We start from the raw sequence: 26,588 nt of genomic DNA on the forward strand, positions 1-26,588 counted from the left end.
GATGATATTAGTGTCAGAAAATTTAGCTTCTTGGGCTGGAGTGATAGCACAGTGGGTAGGGTGTTTGCCTTGCACTCGGACAACTTGGGTTTGATTCCTCCACCCTCTCGGAGAGCCCAGAAAGCTACCAAGAGTATCTTGTCCAAATGGCAAAGCCTGGAAAGCTACCCATGGCATATTTGATATGCCAAAATCAGTAACAATAAGTCTCACAATGCAGACGTTACTGGTGCCCGCTCGAGCAAATTGATGAGCAACGGGATGACAGTGACATCACTAATCATGTCTTTTAAACAAAATGAACATGAGGGAGATATATAATCACCCATTCTGCCACCAAGGATTGATGGTCTCCTCAGAGAAGACATCATGCATCTTCTGCCCTGAACCTCACAATAACCTGGCAAGATGGCCACTGTCAGCACCTTTTACACTCAGGAATTACTCCTGGCGGTGCTCGGGGAACCATATGGGATGCTGAAAATCGAACCCTGGTCAGCCGCGTGCAAGGCAAATGCCGTACCAGCTGTATTATTGCTCCAGCCCCTGTCAGCACCTTTTTAAGAGGAAAGGAAGCTGAAGCTCCAAGAGGCTGTTCCATCCCTCAGACCATACAATGAACCAAATGATCATGACTGTGCAAAAGCGAAAGGCAGTTCACCTCAGTTATATGACAAATACCTGGTTTTAAAGGTTTATACAGCTCCGTCTGGGCTGTATATTTACTTAGAAAGGCCCAGCCAGTGTGTATAAATAAGGATAGGGTATTTACTCTTCTGAATGAGAGGGAAAGCTAAATCTACAGGACCACAAACGGGAGCATGGACGTGCGCAGAAAATAAACGCTTCCTTAGGAAGAGTCAATAGAGAGTTATGGGAATGGATGAGGCAGGGTCTGCGTCCTAGTGGGATTTTCCTTTCCTGCTGGCAAAGGGGAAGAGAGCGATGAGTCAGGCTGTGGGAGTTCTGTGGGGCTGACGGAAATTCAATGTGAGATCCACGCTCCTACCTTCTGATTGATTTTCATCGTTTCCTCAGTGTGGTAGAGAAGGAGCTTTTCACCAGAAGAAGTCAGGTTCACGTACACCTGGAGGCAGGGGTACTGAGAGAGCTTCCAGCAGTCTGGACCGCAGCTGAAGGAGCAATTAAATGTTTCTGTGATGGATGCATTCAGCAAAGTGCATTGAGTCTCCTCCGTCCAAACACTACAGAGAAGGGAGAGTAAACGGATTTGAAAACTCACGGCCAGGAAGGCAAAATCAGAGGGGAATATCTGTCAGCAAGTTAGCCCCAAGAGTCTCTTCCAAATCTATAATGCAAGTCAGCGTGTTGAAGTCTACGTGTTTGAATAGAGACACTTTAAACAAACTATATCATAGACATTGTCAGGTTTTGCCTGGTAGCTGAGAACTTTTCCAACTTTCATTAGCTGTAGCATAGTGTTTTCCAATGCTTGATTTAACTTAGAATGTTTTCCTTAACAAATTCACTGATAAGCATAAAGAATCATTTAATATCATCACAGCCTGCACTCCGTATTTCTATGTTATGAGGAGCTTCCTGTCATGGCCCAGTGCTTATGTTTACCCTGTTTATAAGCAGAGAAGGTTTAGAAGATGAGAGAGAGAGAGAGAGAGAGAGAGAGAGAGAGAGAGAGAGAGAGAGAGAGAGAGAGAGATGGAGACAAAGACGTGGAGAAATGGGGTCCAATGGAGGGGAGCAGATAGCGATATATTTCTTCATATATGTCTCTCATATGGAGAGAAGATAAGCATATACTTTGACTATGCTGAAAGCACCACTGAACATTGCTTATTATAACTGTGCTCTACATATGCAATTTTCTCTTATCGTCCCAACAGCCCTATAATTTGGATATTGATTCATTTTAAAGGTGTGAGAATTAAGAGTCAGAGAAATCAGGTAACATTTATGGAAATAACTTGTACATTATGGGAATTATGATTTTCACCAAATCCGTTATTTCTTTAAAACCCAAGCTCATTCCATGGTATTTTACTGAGTCCTGAGAAATACCATGGACAAACATATTTGAGACTATACATTACATTATTCAATATTATTTCAATTAATTTTTTTAAAAAAAATTCAGAGGTTTTTAGTTTCTAAGAACCAAGAGGATCATGATGTAGCTTCTGTTTGTTTTGTATGCTAAGGCAAACCTTGAAATATAAAAAGCGTAGGAAAAGCATAATTAAGATGAAAAATTTGACAGTCACTCTTAATTTTATTTATTCTTGATCTGGATACCCATGGAATAATAGTTTTATACCTTTAGTCACACCACAACTATAACCTACTAGTTGAAAACTAGATTGAAATAGGTCTTCCATGTAAAGATTTTGTGATGGGACAAAATAAAAAGTGATTTCTCAAAAATAACGTGGGGAAATGAAAAAGGAAGAAAGGGAGTGAAAGAAAGAGAAGGAAAGAAGGATAAAGGAAGAAAACAATGAAAAAGATTTGTCAATGCAGACATTAATGAGTTTATGTTAGCACTCTTGGACATTTCAGTAAGAAAAATTAAAACACAGGCACACACAAAATCTCCACTTCCCAATGGTCAGCTTTTCATTCTAAATTGCTTATAATTTTATGATCAAGGGTGACGTTTGTGATTAAGAAGTAACACCAGCAATTAATGTCTTGCTTCTGCACATAAGCTGATCGCCACGGTAATTAGAAACCAGCATGTTTTCCTTGCAGCTAAATACCCCCTTCCTTCTCCTGGACATGTGCACACAGAAACCCCCTACTTCCTTCTCATGTCCAGTTTTAAGCCAGAACAATGATAGGAGCCCTGACCGCCTCTGTTGTGGCAAATTATATTTTCCTGAGGGGGAAAAAAGATGGTTAGATTTTTGCTTCTAAACAGGAGGGGAAAAAAAAAATCTGTAACAGTCTGAAGCAGATGTGAGGGTCTGAAAGTGGTTTTGGAATTAGCGAGCACTCGGGGCCGGAGGCATCAGCGCTTTCATTGAGAAGGAGCACAGCTGAAGGCGTCAGAGACACAGAGCCGAGCAGCCACAAATGGGAAAGATGATGCCTTAATTTTAGCAAATTACTGTATTTCAGCAAGATTCTTGCTTCTAAAATGAAAGTATTAATTTAGGTGGAGAAATGAATGTCACAGAGTGGTTTGATTCTCTTGAATTGAAACCTCAATTTTTCATTTGTAAGGGCCTCATATCTTTTTGCTGAAACTACTGTCAGATTTTCACCATTAGTTAGAATGATGCTTGGCTCGCCTCTGCTCCAAGTGTCCAATTTATGGGCAACAGTTGGCGAGAGATGCTGTGGGGATTTATCATGTGACTGACTCGGGGGGAAATATACTTACTAGCTCAGTATTTAATTGCTTTTCTAGCTCTTTGGTAAACTTAGGCCAAATGTTAAAATGAGGAGCGTTCAACATTTGTTAGTTTTAAAAGTCGGTATACAGAAGTCTTTCTCAGCCTTGATAGCTTCCTAGAATCACCTGTAGAGCTGGAAAAGCTACTGGTGTCTGTCCCCACTCCAGCTAACTTAGCTCAGACCAGTGATGATGGTGAGGTCTGGGCATTGGCACCTTATTCTTTTAGCTTCTCAGGAGATGAAAACATGTGAGAACCACCGATGAATGGGATGGCGAATGGGGAAGGAATGGGGTTGGAGAATGGTGAAGAGGCAAGAATCAGAACTCTGGAAGTAGTGGGCGGTGGATGTGAACTGTAGCTCTGTTATACGCCAAAGTTGCATGCCATTGGGAATGAATGATGTGAGCGTGAACCTCAATTTTGTCAGTTCTATAATGAATGTATTTATAGGAACATCAGACAGCAGTTGTGAGAATTAAATAACGTGTGGAAAGTCTATTTACATAATAATAAGCAGTTCACACGTGGAAATATTTCTATCATTATTATTAGATAATTGAAATGATGATGATATTAAATTATAGTGGGCACGGCTCAGAGTTGTTAATAAGAAGAAAGCGAGGAAGCAGCTCTCAGCGTTGGTCAGCTGGTGGAGAGGCGGGAGAGGAGACAGGTGAGTGTCCGAGCACTGGAAGGCGTTACCTCTGCATGTATGAGCGCAGGAGCGTGATCCCCAGCAGGAAGTACATCATGATGGAACACACCATCATCGCCAGTCCCAGGAGAATGGCACGGTCCTCTCCTGCTTTCAGGGCTGTGACAGTTTTCCTTTTGTCCAGGAGGTCATGGTCCTTGATTTTTTGGTAAATATTTCTGCAGTTGAAAATAATAGAGTCTTACAAGAAGGTCACAATTAAACAGCGTGTCCCTAAGAGAAGGGGGTCTGATCCTGTCTGGGCAGAGGACCACAGAAGCCTTCAAGATATGTTTGAGTGCAACTGGACTGAAGCCTTGTGATTACATGAACACACACAGACACACACGCACACAGAGAAACAAAGAGAAAGATAGAAACAAAGAGACAGAGACAGAAACAGAGAGACACAGAGACAGAGAGACACACAGAGAGATAGAGAGACAGGGATAGAGAGAAAATGAACACACACCCATTTGTGTGCACTTGCACCAAACAAACAAGTGCACAATCCTCACAGAAATATTTTTCCATCTTCACTTGAATCCCATGTATACCTAGTAATGCCTTTCCCTTACTTTCTAAATCTAAAGGAAAGAGAACAATCCATTCAATCCTTAAAGCAGGGATTTGTTGCATTAGCTATATCTAACCTCCAATTGGTCACCTTTGATCTTTTATTCTCTCAAAATATCTAAAAGAATATTAATTCACATAAATGCAACATATATTAGGAATCTATGCATTTAATCCCTATTTTCTCATAGTAATAATAGGCAACTTATTTTAGTTAAAATTTTTCTAAGGCTTATGTGCTCACTTGACTTGAGATTGATGAGCAATGTGGCCCTTTTTTCTTATTTGTGTAAACACTTGAGTGAGTTAAAAAACATGTCAGTCAAATGAAGGCCAGACATCACAACTTTGACTCATTTAATTTGCATTTTTGTCTTTTTTCTTTTAGAGAAGCAGCATATGTTCTAGAACGTAAGACTGGATTCAAGCTGAATCTTCTGCAGGAGAAATAGTATGGTGGGTCAGGTGCTTGCCTAGCATGTGGCAGACCCAGGTTCAGTCTCCAGCATCCCGTATGATTCCCCAAGACTGCCTGTAGTGACTACTGGGTGGTGCAGAGCCAGGAGTAAGCCCTGAGCACACCAGATGTGGCTCCCAAACAGCCAAACAAATAAACAAAACAATCAAATTGCATCTTAGGTTTAGAAACCAAGTTACTGCTAACTAGCTATGTGATCAGTATAAATTCCTCAGCTCTTTTGATTTTCAGTTTTCTGAAAAATGAAAAATCATGTTAAATTACATTGTAATGAAAAATCATGTTTAATTGCATTGTAATTAATTACATGTTTAATTAATTGCAATTACCTTGTAATGAAATGAGAAATTAATTAGCAACATGGGGAAATTATCTAAGAGATGCTCCTATTGAAAATTGGGGTGTGAAGGTAAAGCTTCATGACCCGAGCACCTGAAGACCTCACACCAGTACTGTGTGCCACATCGTTTCTGAAAGACACCATGACAGCGAAATGAATTCACTCAAAAATAAATTTTATGAGTAAAGGAGTATACTTTGAACAGGATCTCCTGGGGAATACATATAAGAAGAGAGAAATTATTGGGGGTACTCAAACTTTGAAGAGATTCACGAATCTGAGAAGCCAGTCATTGCTCACATATTTTCACAAGGCATGTGACCAAAGGTTGGAATCGCTTTTAATTTCATTTCTAGAAGGGAGCTTTCAGTGGGAGAGAGTAGGAGTTGTTGGTGTTTAGAACTTGGAATGGAGGGAAGGACACAGAGAGGACTGAAGATAGAGGGGAAAAAGTCAAGGTCTTTTTTTTTTTTCCAGTTCTAGGCAAAAGGCCAATATACGCAAGAATAACTTCAGAAGATCCTGTAGAATTTTTATCACTAATTTTATGGTGGGAAAAGACACCAAAATAGAACACAGAGTGAAACTTTGTAGGTAGAGACAAGAGGGCTATTTGTTTAATTATGTGTATATTTAGGACCTGTATTTCATTTTGTGCACAGGGTGGCCCTACTGGTTGGCTGGTTCATCCTGGGCTTGTTAAATATTTTGCGTTGCTAAGAAGGCAGGAAAATATGTATGTACTCAGCATTCTTAAAAAAATGTTTTAGGGTAAGAAACGAATAGACTTATTGGAGTGTAAAATTAAACCAATTAGCTTATTATTTTAAAGCTGGAGGTAGTTTGTGCAATTCTGTCCTTGAGGAGCAAGCCCAATAGAGTGGGAGAATTATAGCTAAGAAGCAGGTTTGTGCTTCATCTTTTTATGACTGTTCTCTCTGACTCCTTTTCACTCTGACTCGTGGCTTCTCAGCATTCTCATGGGTAAAACTCTGTGGATCCAGCACTATCTTTACTCTCCAACACCCATGACTAGTATTTCTGTGTTAACTGGCTAGTTCTGTTTTGACTTCTTTCAGCTGCCCACATCCATCCTGTTTCCCTGTTCTTTGGGAAACATACAAATCAAATGTGGGTTTTGTAATAAAGCTTTGAAATTGATCAGTTATTAATTTGAATAATAATTATCATGATAATAATAATTACAGCAATACTGTCACTGTCACTGTATCACTGTCATCCCGTTGATCATCGATTTGCTTGAGTGGGTACCAGTAATGTCTCCATTCATCCTGGCCCTGAGATTTTATCAGCCTCTCTTTACTTGTTCTTCCCAGCGGTGCCACATTGCAGGCTCTTTCAGGGTCAGGGGAATGAGACCCATCATTGTTACTGTATTTGGCATATCTAATATGCCACAAAGAGCTTGTCAGGCTCTGCTGTGAGGGTAGGATGCTCGCGGTACTTTGCCAGGTTCTCTGAGGAGAACTAGGCTATAAGAGATCACGCTTCCAGGAGCGTTGTTTTATAGTGTCTGGATCTTGGCCATTGATGGGATTACATGGCGCTGCAGGGGCAGTTTGTTGGGTGTGGCTGCCAAGCTACAGTCCTGATCCAAGCAGGGTAGGAGATCTCATTTAATAATAATAATAATAACAACAATATAATAATAATAACAATGAACTGGAGCCATAGCACAGTAGGTTGCGTGTTTGCCTGGGTTCGATACCTCCATCCCTCTAGGAGAGCCAAGCAAGCTACCAAGAGAGTATCTCGCCCTCACGGCAGAGCCTAGCAAGCTACCCATGGCATATTCGATATGCCAAAAACAGTAACAACAAGTCTCACAATGGAGACATTACTGTTGCCCGCTCGAGCAAATAGATGAGCAACGGGATGACAGTAACAGTGATACAGTGAGTAATAACAATAATAGAATAAACTAGTGATGTCCATTAGTGGTCAAAAAGGGTCAGAGCCAGGGAAAGAAAGCCTGAATGTGAATGGTTTCAAAGAGATGTAAAATAATAATGTGCTGTTATTTTGCTATTATTTTTCTTCACATGAATTTCATCCTGATGGCTTCCATGGGGATTTGCATTTCCTTTGGATAGAAACCAGCAAGGAAGAGCAATAGTCTCACAGTTCTATTGTTAGGCTGACACAGAGCATCACTTATGTCTGTCTATACCTATTAGAAAGAGACAGAGTAATCCATCAGTTATGTCACTAGAACTAGAAGCAGAAAATAAAAATGATCCAAGTAAGTAATTTAAAAACAAATCAGAATTTGGAGATAGATAAAAGTATCCTTCATATGATTTGAAAGATTTATATATTACATATATATATCCAAGAAGAAGGAAAATGACTGGGGACCATCTAGGCCAAATGTGATATCTGTAATATTGCTCAGAAAAATAAAAGAGGTTGAGTGGGTAAAGCATACTCATGAAATTCATTAATTAATAGTTATTACGCTGAGGATAAGTTTGAGGAATGAGCAAATGATTTGGATGAATAAAGATTTCAATTTAAGTTTATAACTTATCTCGAAACTTGGAAACTCTAGTTACTGTGGGTATGATCTCTGTCCAATAGGAAGAGAGATATAAAAATAAATGTCAACTCAGAGGTGTAAATTTAATAATAGAGCTAGTCATAGAGTATGTACAAAAGAGGAGTGATTTCCCCGGCCTGAGGGAGCAGAACAGGGAGCAAGGGTTGAGGTGTGGGATAGGGAGATGCAATGCAGACTCTTTGAGATTGAATCACAGATGATAAGATGGGCCAGGGAGTCAAGAGCTTTTCCAAGGGAAGAAATCAATGAACAAAGAGTTGGAGATTTGCAAGTGCATGGTAACTCCAGAAAGGGCTAGCATTTTAAATAATATGGGGATGAGCATGAAACTGGGGAAATGGGAGATAAATTTCTAAGGTAGTAGGTCATGAAGGGCTTTGTAAGTCAATCTAAAGAGTTTGACCTTTATCCTGTACTTAAACAGGAAGCTGTCAGAGGGTGATATGATCAGAACTGAGTTTCAGAATGATCACTCTGACTGCAGTTTGAAGATTAGATTAGAAATGGAACAAGACTTAAATCAGAAAGAATTAGGAGGTTGTTATGGTAGAGTTTGTAAAGGATGAAGACTAAATTTTGAATTGAGTTTGGAGATATGGGAGTAAAGGATGTATGGAGAGATATATAGGAGATAATTCTTCAGGATTTGGCAGAAGATATTGATAGAATATAGGGGGATGATGAGGAATTGCCAAAAAGGATGCAGTTTAGATTTATGGCTAAGGATGTGACATGGATAACTAGGGAGATGGAAGAAAGTAGTAAGCCAGGGGTTCTTATTTCTCTACCCTTCAGGGATCCAAAGAAGGGACTTTACTGCTCTGGCTAAGAAGTGAGGCTGATAATTTCAGGACAGGAGTGACTAATATGATTGATGGAGTAGACCAGAGTCTGAGTCAGGGATTGGGTTCTTTCTTTCTTTCTTTCTTTCTTTCTTTCTTTCTTTCTTTCTTTCTTTCTTTCTTTCTTTCTTTCTTTCTTTCTTTCTTTCTTTCTTTCTTTCTTTCTTTCTTTCTTTCTTTCTTTCTTTCTTTCTTTCTTTCTTTCTTTCTTTCTTTCTTTCTTTCTTTCTTTCTTTCTCTCTTTCTTTCTTTCTTTTTTTCTCTCTCTTTCTTCTTCTCCTCTCCTCTCCTCTCCTCTCCTCTCCTCTCCTCTCCTCTCCTCTCCTCTCCTCTCCTCTCCTCTCCTCTCCTCTCCTCTCCTCTCCCCTCCCCTCCCCTCCTCTCCCCTCCCCTCCCCTCCTCTCCTCTCCCCTCCCCTCCCCTCCTCTCCCCTCCCCTCCCCTCCTCTCCCCTCCCCTCCCCTCCCCTTCCCTCCCCTCCCCTTCCCTTCCCTCCCCTCCTTCCTTCCTCCCTTCCTCCCTCCCTCCCTCCCTTCCTTCCTTCCTTCCTTCCTTCCTTCCTTCCTTCCTTCCTTCCTTCCTTCCTTCCTTCCTTCCTTCCTTCCTTCCTTCCTTCCTTCCTTCCTTCCTTCCTCCCTCCTACCCGCCCTCCTTCCCTTCCTCCCTTCCTTTCTTCTTTATTTCCCCAGCAGTGCTCAGGACTTAGTTTTAACTTTGTGCTCAGAAATCACTCCTGCAGGGCTCAGGGGATCATATAGAGTTCTAGGGACAGAACTTGGGTCAGGAGCATGCAAAGCAAAAACCCTGCCCATTACACTATCTTTTGGCCCCAGACCAAATCTTTCTTTTGAATGAGTGTGAAGGTCACTGTTCCATGTGTAGCATATTTCCCCCAGCTCCATATTTTTAGATTTGCTTTTGTTTAGGTCCTGTGTGTGTGCGCCTTGGTCTTTCCTCCTATTTCAAGAGAGTAAGTCACACTTGGGATGGGAGAATTCATAGCCTGAGTCTAAGTGAGTAGTCAGGTGGCTCCTCCCACACTGATGTTTGTGGGAAAGGAGCGTGTTTGTGTTTTGGGTCCCAGGATTCAACATCATTCTTCATAGTGGGAAACCTTGTCCTTTGAGGTTACTATGCCCCTGCTTAGTAACAGAGCTAAAATTTCATCTCCATTTGGCCCTTTGCATTTATTCTCTATGAATTTACATAAAGGAGAACAGGTGGGAGAAATAAAGGAATAAAATACAGCAAAATTCACTGAAGAATGAGCCCGGGGCCTGACCGTCAATTCTGTCTCATGTGTAGGAGTGTCGAATAGAGATAGAGCAGGAATTTGTAAGTTTGAAGCATCTCTAATTAACCTAGGCATTGTCCTCTATAGTGAAAAGTAGAGCAACATAGTATATGCAATAAACATTTGAGTATGTTCAGACAAAAATAATAGATATGTACAATCTTTACCGTAATACACATATATGAGCAACATTCTGCCTGTTTTATTGAAAGTGCAAGTTATTACATCTCTAGGGCAAATCAAAGTATAACAAAAGCTTGGTAACATATTTGTATACATCAGGTAGCACTGTAGCACTGTTGTCCCATTGTTCATTGATTTGCTCGAGCGGGCACCAGTAACGTCTCCATTGTGAAACTTCTTGTTACTGTTTTTGGCCATGGGAATACGCCACGGGAATATCGAATACGCCACGGGATCCCCTTGGTAACTTGCTGGGCTCTCCAAGAAGGAGGGAGGAATAGAACCCGGCAATGCAAACGCCCTACCTGCTGTGCTATTGTTCCAGTCCATACACAAGGTAAATCCAAATAATACAAAGTGTCTTGCAGAAAAAAGATTTTTAATTGTTCAGTAAAGCTTCATATTTACCCTAAGCAAAGGTCAATATAATTCTATGTTTATTTCAAGTTACCTATTTGAATAGCTTAAAAAAACTGACAGTAGCTATATAGTTTTAAGCAAACTATTTGGTTATGCACATACAAAGATAGAGTTAACTATTCAAAGAGATTTTTTTCCCCTGGGTTTTTCATGAATCTAAAGTCAGATTCTCTGGTGTTTAGATCCTAGGAAGAAAAGTGTTCAAGTTAAGGCTCAAGGATAAAGGTTTATTTACTCATTTGTCACATTTTAAAGTTTCTACTCAATGAAATACATGCTAAGTTCGAGGAACAAAGTGAAAAAAGACACGTAACCCACTGGGCACTAACGGAGGAGCCTGTTCAGGACTCACTGCAGAGAGGCTGACGAGAGAGGCGGACAGAAGCAAGCAAGCCACTGTGCCAGGGTCCAGTTCGCTACAGGACTCGTGACTGAGTGGCTAATGCACAGAGAAACTAACTTATTGGCGGATCACTTCTCTAAAGGAATAGTTTGCTCACTTTCTCACTTTTATAGATAATACTTATTCTAAGGATATTACTGTTTTAAGGATAACGAATGAATATAAATGCACTATTCTTATGAATATTTTAAGCCTGTATTTTTAAAGTATATTAAATCTTAAAGCATGTTATTCTATGAATATATTCTTTTTTAAGCAGGATTTTAATATCTGTTTAATTTTTTTCAAACAAAGTTTCCTTGAGAGGCATAACTTCTCTCTCTCTCTCTCTCTCTCTGCCTCTTTCTCTTTCTCTATATATTTATATATATCCTCACAAATATATTTGTAGGTATATGTTTCTTAACTCATGTATGAATATATTCTAATAAATATAATAAAAATTTAACATTTCTCATGAGAGCCTTTTAATTGATATTGATTTCTTTTTGAACTGTTCTAGAGTCACTTTTTATTTTGCTTATACTTCAGCATCATTGATATTCATTTCAATATGTCAGTTAGTTCTATTCACCCAACGTTATTTATTTTAACTATTCGTAACTATTACTATAATTGATTTTATGGGGCTGGAGTGATAGCACAGCGGGTAGGGTGCTTGCCTTGCATGCAGCTGATCTGGGTTCAATCCCCGGCATCCCATATGGTTCCCCAAGCACTACCAGGGATAATTCCTGAGTGCAGAGCCAGGAGTAACCCCTGAGCATTGCTGGGTGTGACCCAAAAAGCAAAAGCAAAAATTATATAACTGATTTTATGTAGGAATTTTTAAGTTTTATGAAGATCCTACAAAAACTTATTGGACATTTTTTAATTTGTCTTTGTGATACTGTTTGATAAAATATTTAACGTGTCACATCTCTAGTTCCATAACTGCAGTAGAGTGGGAACAGCAGGTAAGAATAATCAGACCTTCTTCTGGGGAAAAATTGAAAGGAGATTCAGCATAAGGCACAATCTGGCTTGTTTGCTAATCTATACAATCATGTAGGATTAAAATTAAAATACAAAGTTTTTGGTTTATAGCTAAATTTGATAAATATATCAAAATGACTGGCAATTTTTTTTTTTGCATATCGGCTTCAGGCATTTGAGTATTATTGTATTGGGCATTCTTTCAACTAGGCAGTCAGAAGTTTTGGTAATTCATTGACCAGTAAATTTATGCACCTAGATCTATGGCTTAAAAGCATGAAAACTGCCATTTTGAGACTGTCAACTGGTTTCACTGTTAATGCTTCAAAGTTCTAGAACAGACTGAATTGAGACTCCAATTGGGAAGGGAAAGATATTCAGGGATATTCTGTCAGAAGATATCCTGGCAGTGTGTGTGAGAACAGCGGTCCATGAATACGTATAGACTCCGGGATCAGGTGGACGAAGGAAGGCAGGCAGTGGCCAGATTAAAGCACCCTTCTGTATTCTGAAGTTAGTGTTAGATAAGCAGGAATTAAGAAAAGCAGTAGCAGAGAAAGTAAAGATTTAGATGTTGGCATCATTAGTGGCTAAAAGTTAACAATCAGTACCATAGGTTTTAATAAGTCTCTTTAGGTAGTGAGAGAAATAAAGGCACCAAAAGGATACTAGAACAGAGAGGGCAGGAAGACAGACTTGCAAAGGCTTCTGAAGATTTTAGAGAGGTGAGTGAGCACTGGGGTGTATGGAAAGAGAAGATGGGAAGATATGAATTAGAAGTGAAGAATCATGTGTATATGATATTACCTGGTGGAGCTGCATTAGGAACTTACACATAATACGCCACATACTGAATATATTTATGCCTCTCTAGCTCAATAAATACTGAACTGATAAGAGTTAGAGCTAGGTGACATTCAGTTTTGTAGGCTCAGTCTCTTGCATTTTTCAGACTCACAAAATATGTTCCTTTTTTGTGGGCTGGAAATGGCTGCCATATGCTTATGTGGTGTGGTTATTAGCACAAGGAGGCTAAATGGTCAGCTGAACTAAGTCAAGAACCTGGTTAGAACTGACTCCTGGAGACTCTCTTCCTATCACTGCTCATTGGATTTTACCACCGGCATATTTAGCATTCCTTCTGGGAATAACTTTAAACTTTCAAGTTTTCTGGCACTCAGTGCTCCAGTTTCCAAGATTCATAGAAAAGTGCAGAGCTTGCCACAAGTGTGTGCTGTGTGGCGGGCATTAGGATAGAGAAGGGGCCACTATGGCAACAATAGTTGAAAATGATCACTCTGGAAAAGAACTGAGTGCTGAAAGGGGGTAAAGGAATATTCTTGATAACCTTTCAGTGTCTGTATTGCAACCCATAATTCCCAAAGAGAGATTGAGAGAGGGAGAGTGAGAGCGAGAGTGAGATAGAGAGCGAGAGTGTGTGTGAGAGAGAGCGAGAGAGCTTGAGAGAGAGAAAAAGAGAGAGAGAGCCTGTCATAGAGGCAGATAGGGTAGGGGAGAAACTGGGGACACCATTGGTGGTGCAAAGTGTACACTGGTGAAGGAACAGATGTTGGAACATTGTATGACTGAAACCCAGTCATGGACAACTTTGTAACTCAGTATCTCATGGTGATTTAATTAAAAAAAAACAAAATAAAACAAAACAAAAAATGTGCCCTCGTGTTGGATGTTATAAGGGTTAATCTGTGAGGCAATGGATTGCTGAGAGCCGAATGGACTGCGATGAGCAGAGATGCAGTACATTTACACCCCAGATTATCTTCTATGCTATCTTGTATGGCAACACTGCAAGTGGCACAAATAAAGCAGCTGTCTTCCTTCAGCCCGTCAAAGTCTCCCTCACCCTCATGTTTTTTTTTTTTTTTTTTTTTTTTTTTTTTTTTTTAAAGAAATATTTTATTGAACTACCGTGAAAACAAAAAAAATACAAAGCTTTCAGGTTTAAGTCACAGTCAAATACTGATTAAACCACCATCCCTTCACCAGTGCACCCGTTCCACCACCAAAAACCCCAATACACCCCCCTCCCACCCCACCCCCCATCTAAGTAGCTGATGATATTCCCATTATTCTCTCTATATATTGAGTACATTTCATATTTCCATACAGAACTCACTATTGTTGATTGGAAATTTTCCCCAACAATCAGGCCTGCTGAATAAGCATCATCTAATAATTTCTCTTCCTTGGTAAAGGTGAAGATTATCGCGGCCGCGCGGTTTTGGGTTTCTAATATTTTAGCTCAGTTCACAGTCAAAATGGATGGCTCCAAGAATCTGCTCTGGTGCCAAAATGGGTTAGGAGACCTCAGGATCACAGTCAGTAGGCGGGAGGCTCTGCTTCTCGTGCCGCGGCTCTTGGTTCATCTCTGGGCGGAAGGCGCGCCGGGAACACCTCCCCTCCCAGGATCACCTACAGGCTACGTCACTAAAGAAAGTCCTACCTCCTGGTGTAGGGGTCTTAGAGGGTGGCTCTCACCACGTGGTTGCTGCCGCTGCCGCCATTTTCGCTCAGAAAAATGGGGTGGAGAGGGAAAAAAATCCCTCCCCGGGCTGCACGAGGTTGTAGTTCAGTTCGCAGTCAAAATGCATGGCTCCAAGAATCTGCTCTGGTGCCAAAATGGGTTAGGAGACCTCAGGATCACAGTCAGTAGGCGGGAGGCTCTGCTTCTCGTGCCGCGGCTCTTGGTTCATCTCTGGGCGGAAGGCGCGCCGGGAACACCTCCCCTCCCAGGATCACCTACAGGCTACGTCACTAAAGAAAGTCCTACCTCCTGGTGTAGGGGTCTTAGAGGGTGGCTCTCACCACGTGGTTGCTGCCGCTGCCGCCATTTTCGCTCAGAAAAATGGGGTGGAGAGGGAAAAAAATCCCTCCCCGGGCTGCACGAGGTTGTAGTTCAGTTCGCAGTCAAAATGCATGGCTCCAAGAATCTGCTCTGGTGCCAAAATGGGTTAGGAGACCTCAGGATCACAGTCAGTAGGCGGGAGGCTCTGCTTCTCGTGCCGCGGCTCTTGGTTCATCTCTGGGCGGAAGGCGCGCCGGGAACACCTCCCCTCCCAGGATCACCTACAGGCTACGTCACTAAAGAAAGTCCTACCTCCTGGTGTAGGGGTCTTAGAGGGTGGCTCTCACCACGTGGTTGCTGCCGCTGCCGCCATTTTCGCTCAGAAAAATGGGGTGGAGAGGGAAAAAAATCCCTCCCCGGGCTGCACGAGGTTGTAGTTCAGTTCGCAGTCAAAATGCATGGCTCCAAGAATCTGCTCTGGTGCCAAAATGGGTTAGGAGACCTCAGGATCACAGTCAGTAGGCGGGAGGCTCTGCTTCTCGTGCCGCGGCTCTTGGTTCATCTCTGGGCGGAAGGCGCGCCGGGAACACCTCCCCTCCCAGGATCACCTACAGGCTACGTCACTAAAGAAAGTCCTACCTCCTGGTGTAGGGGTCTTAGAGGGTGGCTCTCACCACGTGGTTGCTGCCGCTGCCGCCATTTTCGCTCAGAAAAATGGGGTGGAGAGGGAAAAAAATCCCTCCCCGGGCTGCACGAGGTTGTAGTTCAGTTCGCAGTCAAAATGCATGGCTCCAAGAATCTGCTCTGGTGCCAAAATGGGTTAGGAGACCTCAGGATCACAGTCAGTAGGCGGGAGGCTCTGCTTCTCGTGCCGCGGCTCTTGGTTCATCTCTGGGCGGAAGGCGCGCCGGGAACACCTCCCCTCCCAGGATCACCTACAGGCTACGTCACTAAAGAAAGTCCTACCTCCTGGTGTAGGGGTCTTAGAGGGTGGCTCTCACCACGTGGTTGCTGCCGCTGCCGCCATTTTCGCTCAGAAAAATGGGGTGGAGAGGGAAAAAAATCCCTCCCCGGGCTGCACGAGGTTGTAGTTCAGTTCGCAGTCAAAATGCATGGCTCCAAGAATCTGCTCTGGTGCCAAAATGGGTTAGGAGACCTCAGGATCACAGTCAGTAGGCGGGAGGCTCTGCTTCTCGTGCCGCGGCTCTTGGTTCATCTCTGGGCGGAAGGCGCGCCGGGAACACCTCCCCTCCCAGGATCACCTACAGGCTACGTCACTAAAGAAAGTCCTACCTCCTGGTGTAGGGGTCTTAGAGGGTGGCTCTCACCACGTGGTTGCTGCCGCTGCCGCCATTTTCGCTCAGAAAAATGGGGTGGAGAGGGAAAAAAATCCCTCCCCGGGCTGCACGAGGTTGTAGTTCAGTTCGCAGTCAAAATGCATGGCTCCAAGAATCTGCTCTGGTGCCAAAATGGGTTAGGAGACCTCAGGATCACAGTCAGTAGGCGGGAGGCTCTGCTTCTCGTGCCGCGGCTCTTGGTTCATCTCTGGGCGGAAGGCGCGCCGGGAACACCTCCCCTCCCAGGATCACCTACAGGCTACGTCACTAAAGAAAGTCCTACCTCCTGGTGTAGGGGTCTTAGAGGGTGGCTCTCACCACGTGGTTGCTGCCGCTGCCGCCATTTTCGCTCAGAAAAATGGGGTGGAGAGGGAAAAAAATCCCTCCCCGGGCTGCACGAGGTTGTAGTTCAGTTCGCAGTCAAAATGCATGGCTCCAAGAATCTGCTCTGGTGCCAAAATGGGTTAGGAGACCTCAGGATCACAGTCAGTAGGCGGGAGGCTCTGCTTCTCGTGCCGCGGCTCTTGGTTCATCCCCTCACCCTCATGTTTTTGGTTTTGTTTTGTTTTGGGGTCACACCCGGTGGTGTTCACTGTTACTCCGGGCTCTGCAGTCAGTGACCACTCTCAGCATGCTCTGGGTACCATCTGGGTGCTGGGCATGGAAGCTAGGTCAGCCAGGTGCAAGACAAATGCCCTACACGCTGTATATATTATCTTTCCAGCTCACTCCCATTTCTGAGATGTGCATTTTCATGTGTGTATCTTCATTTGGGGTCAGTTCTAAATATAATTTCTCATGTGAACTAGTAAGTGTTTACCCAGTCCAAGTTAATTAATTTAATTTTTATTCAAATTTCAACATTTTTATTTGTGTTCCATTGAGGGAAATATGCCTTTGGGTTTGAGAACAAATCAGTCACACTTAAGTTTTTTGCTTGTAAATCAAATAATATTATCGCAGTTTACAGTTCTAGTGGACGTCTCAGTCTTAAATAATGTTATTTTATAGATAAAAAAGTAAGGATGAAGGTAGTTATTGGATGCAAGGTAGGAGTTTATTTTTTGATTTATCTATAATTTTAGATTACATAGTTTATTAATGATACCTCAATTTCTAATTCTTGTTTACTTTATAAGATCTATTAAGATATTTAATAACAGTCTTAGGTGAAAGTATAGAGGGAGAGAGAAAATTATATGGATTATTCAAAAAGTTATCAGGTAATTATAAAGTATAGAACTTTTGAGAAGTATTATTTTTTTACTGACCAATTAATTTTTGTCTGGGGCAATAGAAATCTTATAGAAATAAGAAACAAAACCAACATAGAATAACTAGTTAAATTAGTATAACTAGAGTATAGCATGTACTCTAGCACTGTCATCCTGTTGTTCATTGACTTGCTCGAGCGGGCACCAGTAACGTCTCCATCATGAGACTTGTTGTTACTGCTTTTGGTATATCGAATATGCCATGAGGAGCTTGCCAGGCTGTGCTGTGCGGGCCAGATGCTCTCGGTAGCTTGCCGAGCTCTCTGAGAGGAATGGAGGAATCGAACCTGGGTCGGCTGCATGTAAGACAAACACCCTACCAGCAGTGCTATCGCTCTAGCCCTGAGTATAAAATAAAATAAAATTCACTGTATCACTGTATCACTGTCATCCCGTTGCTCATCAATTTGCTCAAGCGGGCACCAGTAACATCTCCATTGTGAGATTTGTGGTTACTGTTTTTGGCATATTGAATAAGCCACAGGGAGCATGCCAGGCTCTGCGGTGCGAGGGAGATACTCTCAGTAGCTTGCTGGGCTCTCCGTGAGGGACAGAGGAATCAAACTCAGAAAGTTAAAGAAAATGAAAATATAGTTTTAAATAACAAATGGGACATAGAAAATATGGTCAAAATTTTGATTTAAATATTGAGAATTGTATAAAAAACACTAAAAAGATATCTGGGAGAAAACTGAAACTGTATATGGACAGAAATATATAATCTTAAATACTTACATGAAATAAAAATGAAGCTTGAAAATTAATTTTCTAGGCATTCAATTTAGGGAGTTTAAAAAGATTAATAGGCTCTATTACAAGGAAATAAATATTTATGAACAGAAATAAATGAAATATGAGATAAATTATTTTAAAGGATCAATGGATTCAAAGATGAAGTTTTTGAAAAGATTAATGAAATGGACAGACCTATGACAAAACTGATCAAAAAAAAGATGAAAAAGGTCCAAATAAATGAAAAGAATTTTAAAAATCATGAGTTCAGCTATAGCATAGATTAGAAAGGTAACAGGGGTTTCAAAAACAATTTTTTATCAAGATATTGGAATACTTTAGGAAATATCTTACTGAAATGAACAGCAAGCTCTTAAAAATAACTTATTGACACTGATGCGGAAATAAAAATTATTAATCATATTTAGCAAAAGACTTGGTGACCTAAAGATGTTTTCCTCATGTTAACTAATAGATTTCACAAAATTTTAATAAAAATTCTAGGCAATATTTTGGAAAGTAGGAAAGCTATAACATAATGGTAAAATTTGTAAAATTTAAATGAAAGATTAACATGAAAGCGCAATGAACAAATTCCTGACATTAAAAAGTAAGGTGGGTGACTTGTCAGCTATCAGTAGATACTTGAATAAAAAAAAATTTGTAAGTTCAATGTTTGTCTGAGATAGACAAAATTCACCAGTGAATAACAATAGAAATTCAAAAGCATAGATATGTTCATATGAAAACGCACTGTGTATATGTATATATACACACACATATATCATGCATATATATACATACATATATGTACACACACACACACATACACACACACTGTCACTGTCACTGTCATCCCATTGCTCATCGATTTGCTTGAGTGGGTACCAGTAACTGTTACTGGTACCTTATATGAGATTTCTTGCTACTGTTTTTGGTATATTGAATCTGCCATGGTTAGTTTGCCAGGCTCTGCCATGCAGGCAAGATACTTTTGGTAACTTGCTGGGCTCTCCGAGAGGGACGAAGGAATCGAACCTGGGTCGGCTGCATGCAAGGCAAACGCCCTACCCTCTGTGCTATTGCTCCAGCCCCAACAAAGAACATTCTTGATAAAAAGCATTCAGTAAAATTGGGTTGAAGGAGTTTTTCTCAACATAGTTGAAAGTATTTACCACAAGCCCACAGCAAATGTCATACTCAGTGGTGAAAATTGAAAGAGTTGAAAGCCTTTTCTCAAAGACCAGGTATGAGACAAGGTTGCCCACTCTGCCCACTTCTATTTAATATTGTACTGGAAGGACCTGCCATAACAACAAGATGAGAAAAAGATATTAAGGGTTTCCAGATCAGAGAAGAAGTCAAACTCTTATTATTTGCAGATGACATAATATTATGCTTAGAAAATCCCGAATGTTCCATACAAAAGCACCTAGAAATAGTAGACTTTTATAGTAAAGTGTCAGGCTATCCAATAAAGCTGCACAAACATACATGGCTTTTTAATGCACAAGTAATAAAGTAGAAGAAAGAGAAATTAAAAAATAATACCACTCAGAATTGAGTCTCAGGAAATAAAATGCCTGGGTACCAGCTTCACATAAGAGGTAAAAGCTAGAAGCTGGAGCAATAGGACCAAAAACAAAACAACAACCAAAAAAAGCATAAAAGCCACATACAAAGAAAATTATAAAAACACTACTAGGAGAAATGAGTATGAGACTTATCTCTCAAACTCATGAGAATGAGACTCAAGAAATGAGTAAAAGAAAATAGTATGAGACTAATATCCAAGTCCAGAAAAACAGGGGCCAGGAGGACAGCTCAAAGGCTGGAAGCTGGCCACAAGTGTGTGGGGAACAAAGGGCAGTTAGGGTAGACAAGGGACCAGTCTGAGAATAATAGTTAGAAATGATCAATCTTCTGGACAAGAACTGAGTGATGAAAGTAGGTAAAAGGATATACATGATAACCTTTCAGTATCTGTGTTACAAAACCATAATGGCCAAAATGAGAGGGAGAGGGGGGAAGGGAGGGAAGGAGAAAGAGAGAGACAGACAGAGAGAGAGAGAGAAGAAAAGTGCCTGACATGGATGCAGGTTGCGGGGGGAATGCAGGTGGCTGGAGAGAAACTGGAGACGTTGGTGGTGGGAAATGTTAAAGGGACAGATGTTGGAGCATTTTATATGACTGAAACCCAATTATGAGCAACTTTGTAACTGTGTATCTTACTGTGATTCAATAAAAACAACAGCAATAACAACAAAAAACAAAGAAATGAGAGAGAATACAGGGGAACAGAAATATACAGCCTGTTCATGATTGGAAGGATAGCACTGCAAAAATGATAATCTTGCCCAAAACATTACATATACTGAATGCAGTCCTTATAAAAGTACCTATGACATTTTTAATGTACATAGATTAAATGCTGTTAAAATTTATGTGGAGTAATCTCCGCCCCGTCAATAGCAAAAACAATGCTAAGGGAAAAAACAGAAAAAACGATTGGAAGCTTCTCTTTCTCCAGTTTCAAACTACATAGTAAAGCTTTAGTAATCCAGCACTGTGGCACTGGAATAAGGAAAGGCTCTCAGATCAATGGAATACAATTGAGCGTCTAGAGACAGATCCTCAGGTATACAGAGAGTTAATATTTGATAAAGGAGCAAAAAGCATGAATTAGAATAAGGAAAGCCTCTTCAACACATGGGGTTGGAAAAACGGGTCAGTCACATGCAAGAAAATGAACTCAGACCATTTTCTAAAACAATGCAAAAAAATCATAATGGATTAAATATCTTGATATAAAACCTGAACCTATACTTTATGTTGAGGAAAACAGAAGTAGGATATTTCAGGTCAATGAATCTATAAAGTTATCTTTAATGATTCAATGTCATTGGATAAGCAAACGGAAGCAAAGTTAAACAAATGAGGCTCCATCAATTTCAGGAGCTTCTGTACCACAAAGGGAATGACAGCCAGAATTAAAGATACCACACAGAGAGAATATTTGCTCACCATTCAGCTGATAAAGGGTTGATATTCAAGATACATAAATTACTGGTTCAACTTTACAGGAAAAAAACTGAATAATCCAATCAGAAAATGGGGGAAGAGATGAATAGAAACTTCTTCATAAAAGATATACAAAGGGCTAAATGACATATGAAAAAAAAGTGCTTGCGGGGCTGGAGCAATAGCATAGCGGGTAGGGCATTTGCCTTGCACGCGGCCAACCCTGGTTCGAATTCCAGCATCCCATATGGTCCCCTGAGCATTTAGCCATTCCTGGGGAAAAGGTATACGGGGGCTCCTGGTGGTGAAAAATGTGCACTGGTGATGGGATGGGTGTTGAGCATTGTATAATGGAGACTTAGACTGAAAGCTCTGTAACTTTCCACATGGAGGTTCAATAAAAAAAAAATTAAACAAACAAACAAGCAAACAAAAACCAAAGAATAATTAATTAATAAAGGAAAAACGTTCATGAAAGAAGTGTCACAAGAAAAATGGAAACCCAAGCAACAAACTGGGACAAGCTATTTGCGTATAGAGACCACGGGTGAAAATAAACTATACTAAATATTTCCTACAGATCTATAAGAAAAAGATAAATGAGCCAGGATAAAAATGGACTAAATATTAGAACAGGAATGTCACGGAAAATCATTAGGGAAATAGATTAGAACTCACTAATCTGAAAAATGGGACTTAAATCACAATGCCTTCTGCACTGATGAAAATTAAAATCTGAAAATTGTTGGCAAGGTACTAATGCAATAGGCATTCCATCTATGGCTGTTTTGGAAAAAAACACTTTCCTGGTGAAGTGGGTTTTTTGTGCACACTTCACAACAAATCACTCCAAAGTTAGGTATACCTCCTAAGAAATGTTTGTTTCTAGAATCATCACAAGAACTATTATAGCAACATTGTTATATATAAATATATGTATCCATTATGAGTAGATTGATGAAAAAAATGGTAGTATATTCATACAATGACATATTCCACAGCAAAAATATCCTTACTTGTATCAGTATTGGCAAATCATAAGAATGCATTGCTTTTTTGAAAGCATCAAGTTACAGAACAATTCATATGACATGATTTTAACCTAACATTAACATATACAATACACTATTTGAAATTCAAATATGATTAACTCAAGGAAAGAAGCAAAGGAAGGAAAACAAAAATCAAGGTGATGTTTATCTGTAAATGGGGTTGAGGCAAAGGAGATCTACTAGGGAGGGTCCCTCAAGGGTCATAAAATTCGCCACTGTTTATTTGTTTGCTTTTACAGTGTCAGGGACTAAACCCAGGCTCTTAGAAATGCAAAACACGTCCTCTGTCATAGAGGCACATTAAAAAAAAAATCTTGGGGCTGGAGCGATAGCACAGCGGGTAGGGCGTTTGCCTTGCACAACGCCGACCTGGGTTCAATTCCCAGCATCCCATATGGCTCCCTGAGCACCGCCAGGGGTAATTCCTGAGTGCAGAGGCAGGAGTGACCCCTGTGCATCGCCGGGTGTGACCCAAAAAGCGAAAAGAAAAAAGTATTCAAATAAAAAATCTCAACAAAGGGTAATTCGATGTCTATTATATAATCATTATTTGTATGATGACATGTTCTATGTGTTTCTGATTTAATAAAAATAATCCAAACAATATTTGATAAGCACTCAGCTCATTTGCCCTTAGACGATAACCTGTCAAATAATTTCTAAATTAGTTATTGCTATTTCTGTTTTATTTTGTCACCTGGAATTTAAAAATTAAATAAGCTCACCTAAAGGGCCGGAGGACAGTACAGTGGGTAGGATACTTGCCTTGCATGACCGTGATTTGATATCCCCAACATCCTATATCATCTCCCAGGCACCACCAGGAGTAATTTCTGAGTGCAGAGTCAGAAGTAACCCCTAAGTATTCTGGGTGTGGCCCCAAAACCAAAACCAAAACCAAAGCTCACCTCACAATTTTTCAGAGAAGAAAAAGTGTTCTTTCATATCACTGAGCAAGCAAAATGGAAACTAAGGATTGATTCTGATGTTCTCCACGTAATTGATAATCAGATAATCAGATAAATAAGAAGAAAAGTCATAACATTCATTCATGTTTCTGTCTTATTACAACTTTGGAGCTTTTATTTTCCAAAAATAAAAGAAAAAGGACTGGCTTTGAACATAAAGAAACAAAGGTAAAATTGACTTCAGCTTCTTTTGAACCTAAAAGGTTTTTTGTTAGTTTTTGGTTTGGTGCCATTCCAGGAGGTGCTCAGGGCTTACTTCAGGCTCTGTGATCAGAGATCACTTTTGGCGGAGCTCTCGGGACCATAGTGTGTACCTGGGATTGAAAATGAGTCAGCTTCATGCAAGGCAAGCGCTCTACCCACGGTACAATCTCTCTGGTCCTGAGCCTAAAATATTTGGTGATACAATTTTCAATGATCATTTTCTCCCACTTAATTGCTGTACTTGTAACTAGAATGTCTGGTTTCTGACCTTCTACCTCTTGAGTAGTCCAATGCTGAAATCCTGGCAAGTTTGGCTCTGGTCTTGGAAATAGGTAGTGAGCAGAAATGCAGAGGAGTTTTAGCTGTCCTGTGTCTAGGACTTTTACTGAACTGAAAAAAACTGAATACACAGAGGCCAGGTTGTAGGATGAAAAGAGACTGGAGGTGAGGCCATTGCTAGCATTTCTGGGCAGTGTGGGCCTACCACCCGTTTAATTTATTTTTAAATAACTAACTGGAAGACTTTAATTATCTAGATTCATTATCAGCCATCATTGCCTTCATTATCACCATAATTACTGCTATCAGGAGCATCTTAAGCAGAGCAATAGATGCAGTTTACAGTTTAAAATCTGAGTCCTATAGTACAAAAGCCTGTGAATTAGGCAGTGATGATAGAAATGTTGTCTCAAAGTATCTAAAAAGGACATTGGTCTAATGGCAGAGCATATTGTCTTTAGTGTTCATTTTTCCAATCCTTCGACTTTGTAGACTTAAGTTAATCCAATCACTTCATAAACCTTGTCGGCCCCAACACACTCATAAATGTTGAGAAAGTGATTTAACTAGAGCCAAAGTTTTGATGATCATAAATCCCACATTGACTGAAACCGTACTTGGAAAATAAAAGCTTCAAAGTTATAATAAGATAGAAACATGAATGCTATGACTTTTATTTTTATTTTTATTTTTGAGCCGTACTTGGTACTGCTCAGGGCTGATTCCAGGTTCTGTGCTCAGGGACCACTCCTGATGATGCTACGGAGACCAGATGGGATGACAGGGACCAAACCTGGATCTGGCAAGCACCCTACCTGCTGGACTATTGCTCTGGCTGCATGTGAGGGTTTTTATGGAATCTTACTGGTTTGTAATATGGAGCTAATTAGTTGCTCCTTTTTAACTCCACAAACATGTCATATGTGTGTTTATTAATTCCTCCTCTATAAAACATTAAACAATTTTAATATAATTCCTACTTGTGCACTGCTCCTCCAAGTATCTCCTCTTTGCCAAAAGCCCATGTAAAGCAAAGGAACAAAATACAACCTGGGTTCAAATCCTGAGTTGACCAGTGATTAGTAGTCAGATCTTTCATGTTATTTAAAATCCCTGAGCTTCGCTTTCTGTTCAATGGACACAACAATCTTGATCTTACAAATTTAAAGTGAAAAGTGTATGCAAATTGTTTTTTATTCATTAAAATATCGGGGCTGGTGCAATAGCACAGCGCATAGGGTGTTTGCCTTGCACGTGGCCGACTCAGGTTTGATTCCCAGCATCCCATATGGTCCCCTGAGCACCGCCAGGAGTAATTCCTGAGTGTAAAGCCAGGAGTAACCCCCGCACATCGCCGGGTATGACCCAAAAAGCTAAACAAAAAAATATCATGATTAACAATAATGATAGTAATTCATACTAAGGCATACACCTACCTACAAAATGCCCATAATCCACCCCCACTTTCACAATAGATGTCCTCATCACTGCATTGGTGCCTCATTCTGCTGGCACCTTCTCAGGGTTGGTTTCTATTGGCTGCCATATATTCTCTTGCTGTTTCTTTGTACCCCACATCTGAGTGAGTTGAAGTAACTGTTTCTTAAATGTTAATCCCTTTGTAAAATAATTTTTATCTATTAAGAAAATTATTCAATGAGAATAACTGTTCAATGAGAATAAATTACTCAGGGAATAAATAGGAAATTAAAGGCATCAGTGAACCAGCTCTGACAATGCCTTCAAAATCCCACGAGCTCTGACCATTGCCAGTTATAATGTTTCTGTGGGGTAAGATCATTGCTGCCTTTACATGTTCTTCACTATCACATTTTTTTAAAGAAAGAAAACAAAAATTGTATATGCAATTTCAAAATGACATGACAGTTTAATCTAGAAGATAGATCTTGCTGAAAGATGCTTCCATCTAGTTGATGAAAACAAAAAAAAAAACCCAACTTGGTTAAAAATTGAGAAAAAGCTTGTGAAAACCTAGCAATGAACAAGAAATTTTCAGTCAATTTGCTTGTGTCATAATGAGCACCAGGAACTTTGTTCAAACACGAGCCGCTTTCTGTACTATAATTTTACTTAAGCATCACATAGTTTTGTTTTTTTTTTACATAATTAAGATAATATATTACAAAGCATTTGGGAAATGGAGAGATGAAAAATTACTCTTCTTTGTTTTGTGACTGCAGTGATACTTTGGATACAATTATTCAACTTGATTTTATTGGTTAATATTGTGTCAAAACACTGCTAGTGCTAAGTGATATTTTACATTCTATGATTTATTGAACAGATTTATACTGTGAATACTAAAGTTGCTACCGAATTTTGTTTTAATACATGATCAAGAAGAAAATTTTGTTTTCAAATTTTTCCAAAATATTTTATTTGTATGCAAATATGGGCAGGAGCGATAGCACAGCGAGTAGGGCGTTTGCCTGCATGCAGCCGACCCGGGTTTGATTCCTCCGTCCTCTTGGAGAGCCCGGCAAGCTACCAAGAGTATCCTGCCTGCATTGCAGAGCCTGGAAAGCTCCCCAGTGGCGTATCCAATATGCCAAAAGCAGTAACAACAAGTCTCACAATGGAGACATAACTGGTGCCCGCTCGAGCAAATCGATGAACAATGGGACGACAGTGCTACAGTGCAAATACATATTTTGAAGCAGAAAAATAAAAGTGCTAGTTCTCAAAGCTATATTCTAGTATACTTCCCTTAGGCACTTCTTATTGTGCTCAGC

The 26,588-nt window shown here is 40.3% G+C and overlaps 1 protein-coding gene across 2 annotated transcripts in view; it reads right to left on the reverse strand.

The window, feature by feature from the left end:
• Positions 1–26,588, reverse strand: part of KCNMB2 (potassium calcium-activated channel subfamily M regulatory beta subunit 2) — a 322,932-nt gene that overhangs the window by 14,817 nt on the left and 281,527 nt on the right. For both annotated transcript variants that reach the window (XM_004603093.3, XM_055129646.1), the window contains exons 3-4: positions 4,080–4,250; positions 1,010–1,205 (exon numbers count right to left, since the gene is read on the reverse strand). In XM_004603093.3, the coding sequence (XP_004603150.1) occupies positions 1,010–1,205; positions 4,080–4,250 (367 nt within the window). The remainder of the gene's footprint in view (positions 1–1,009; positions 1,206–4,079; positions 4,251–26,588) is intronic.

The sequence above is a fragment of the Sorex araneus genome, chromosome 2 (genome assembly GCF_027595985.1).
Source record: "Sorex araneus isolate mSorAra2 chromosome 2, mSorAra2.pri, whole genome shotgun sequence".
Taxonomy (NCBI): Eukaryota; Metazoa; Chordata; class Mammalia; order Eulipotyphla; family Soricidae; genus Sorex; species Sorex araneus.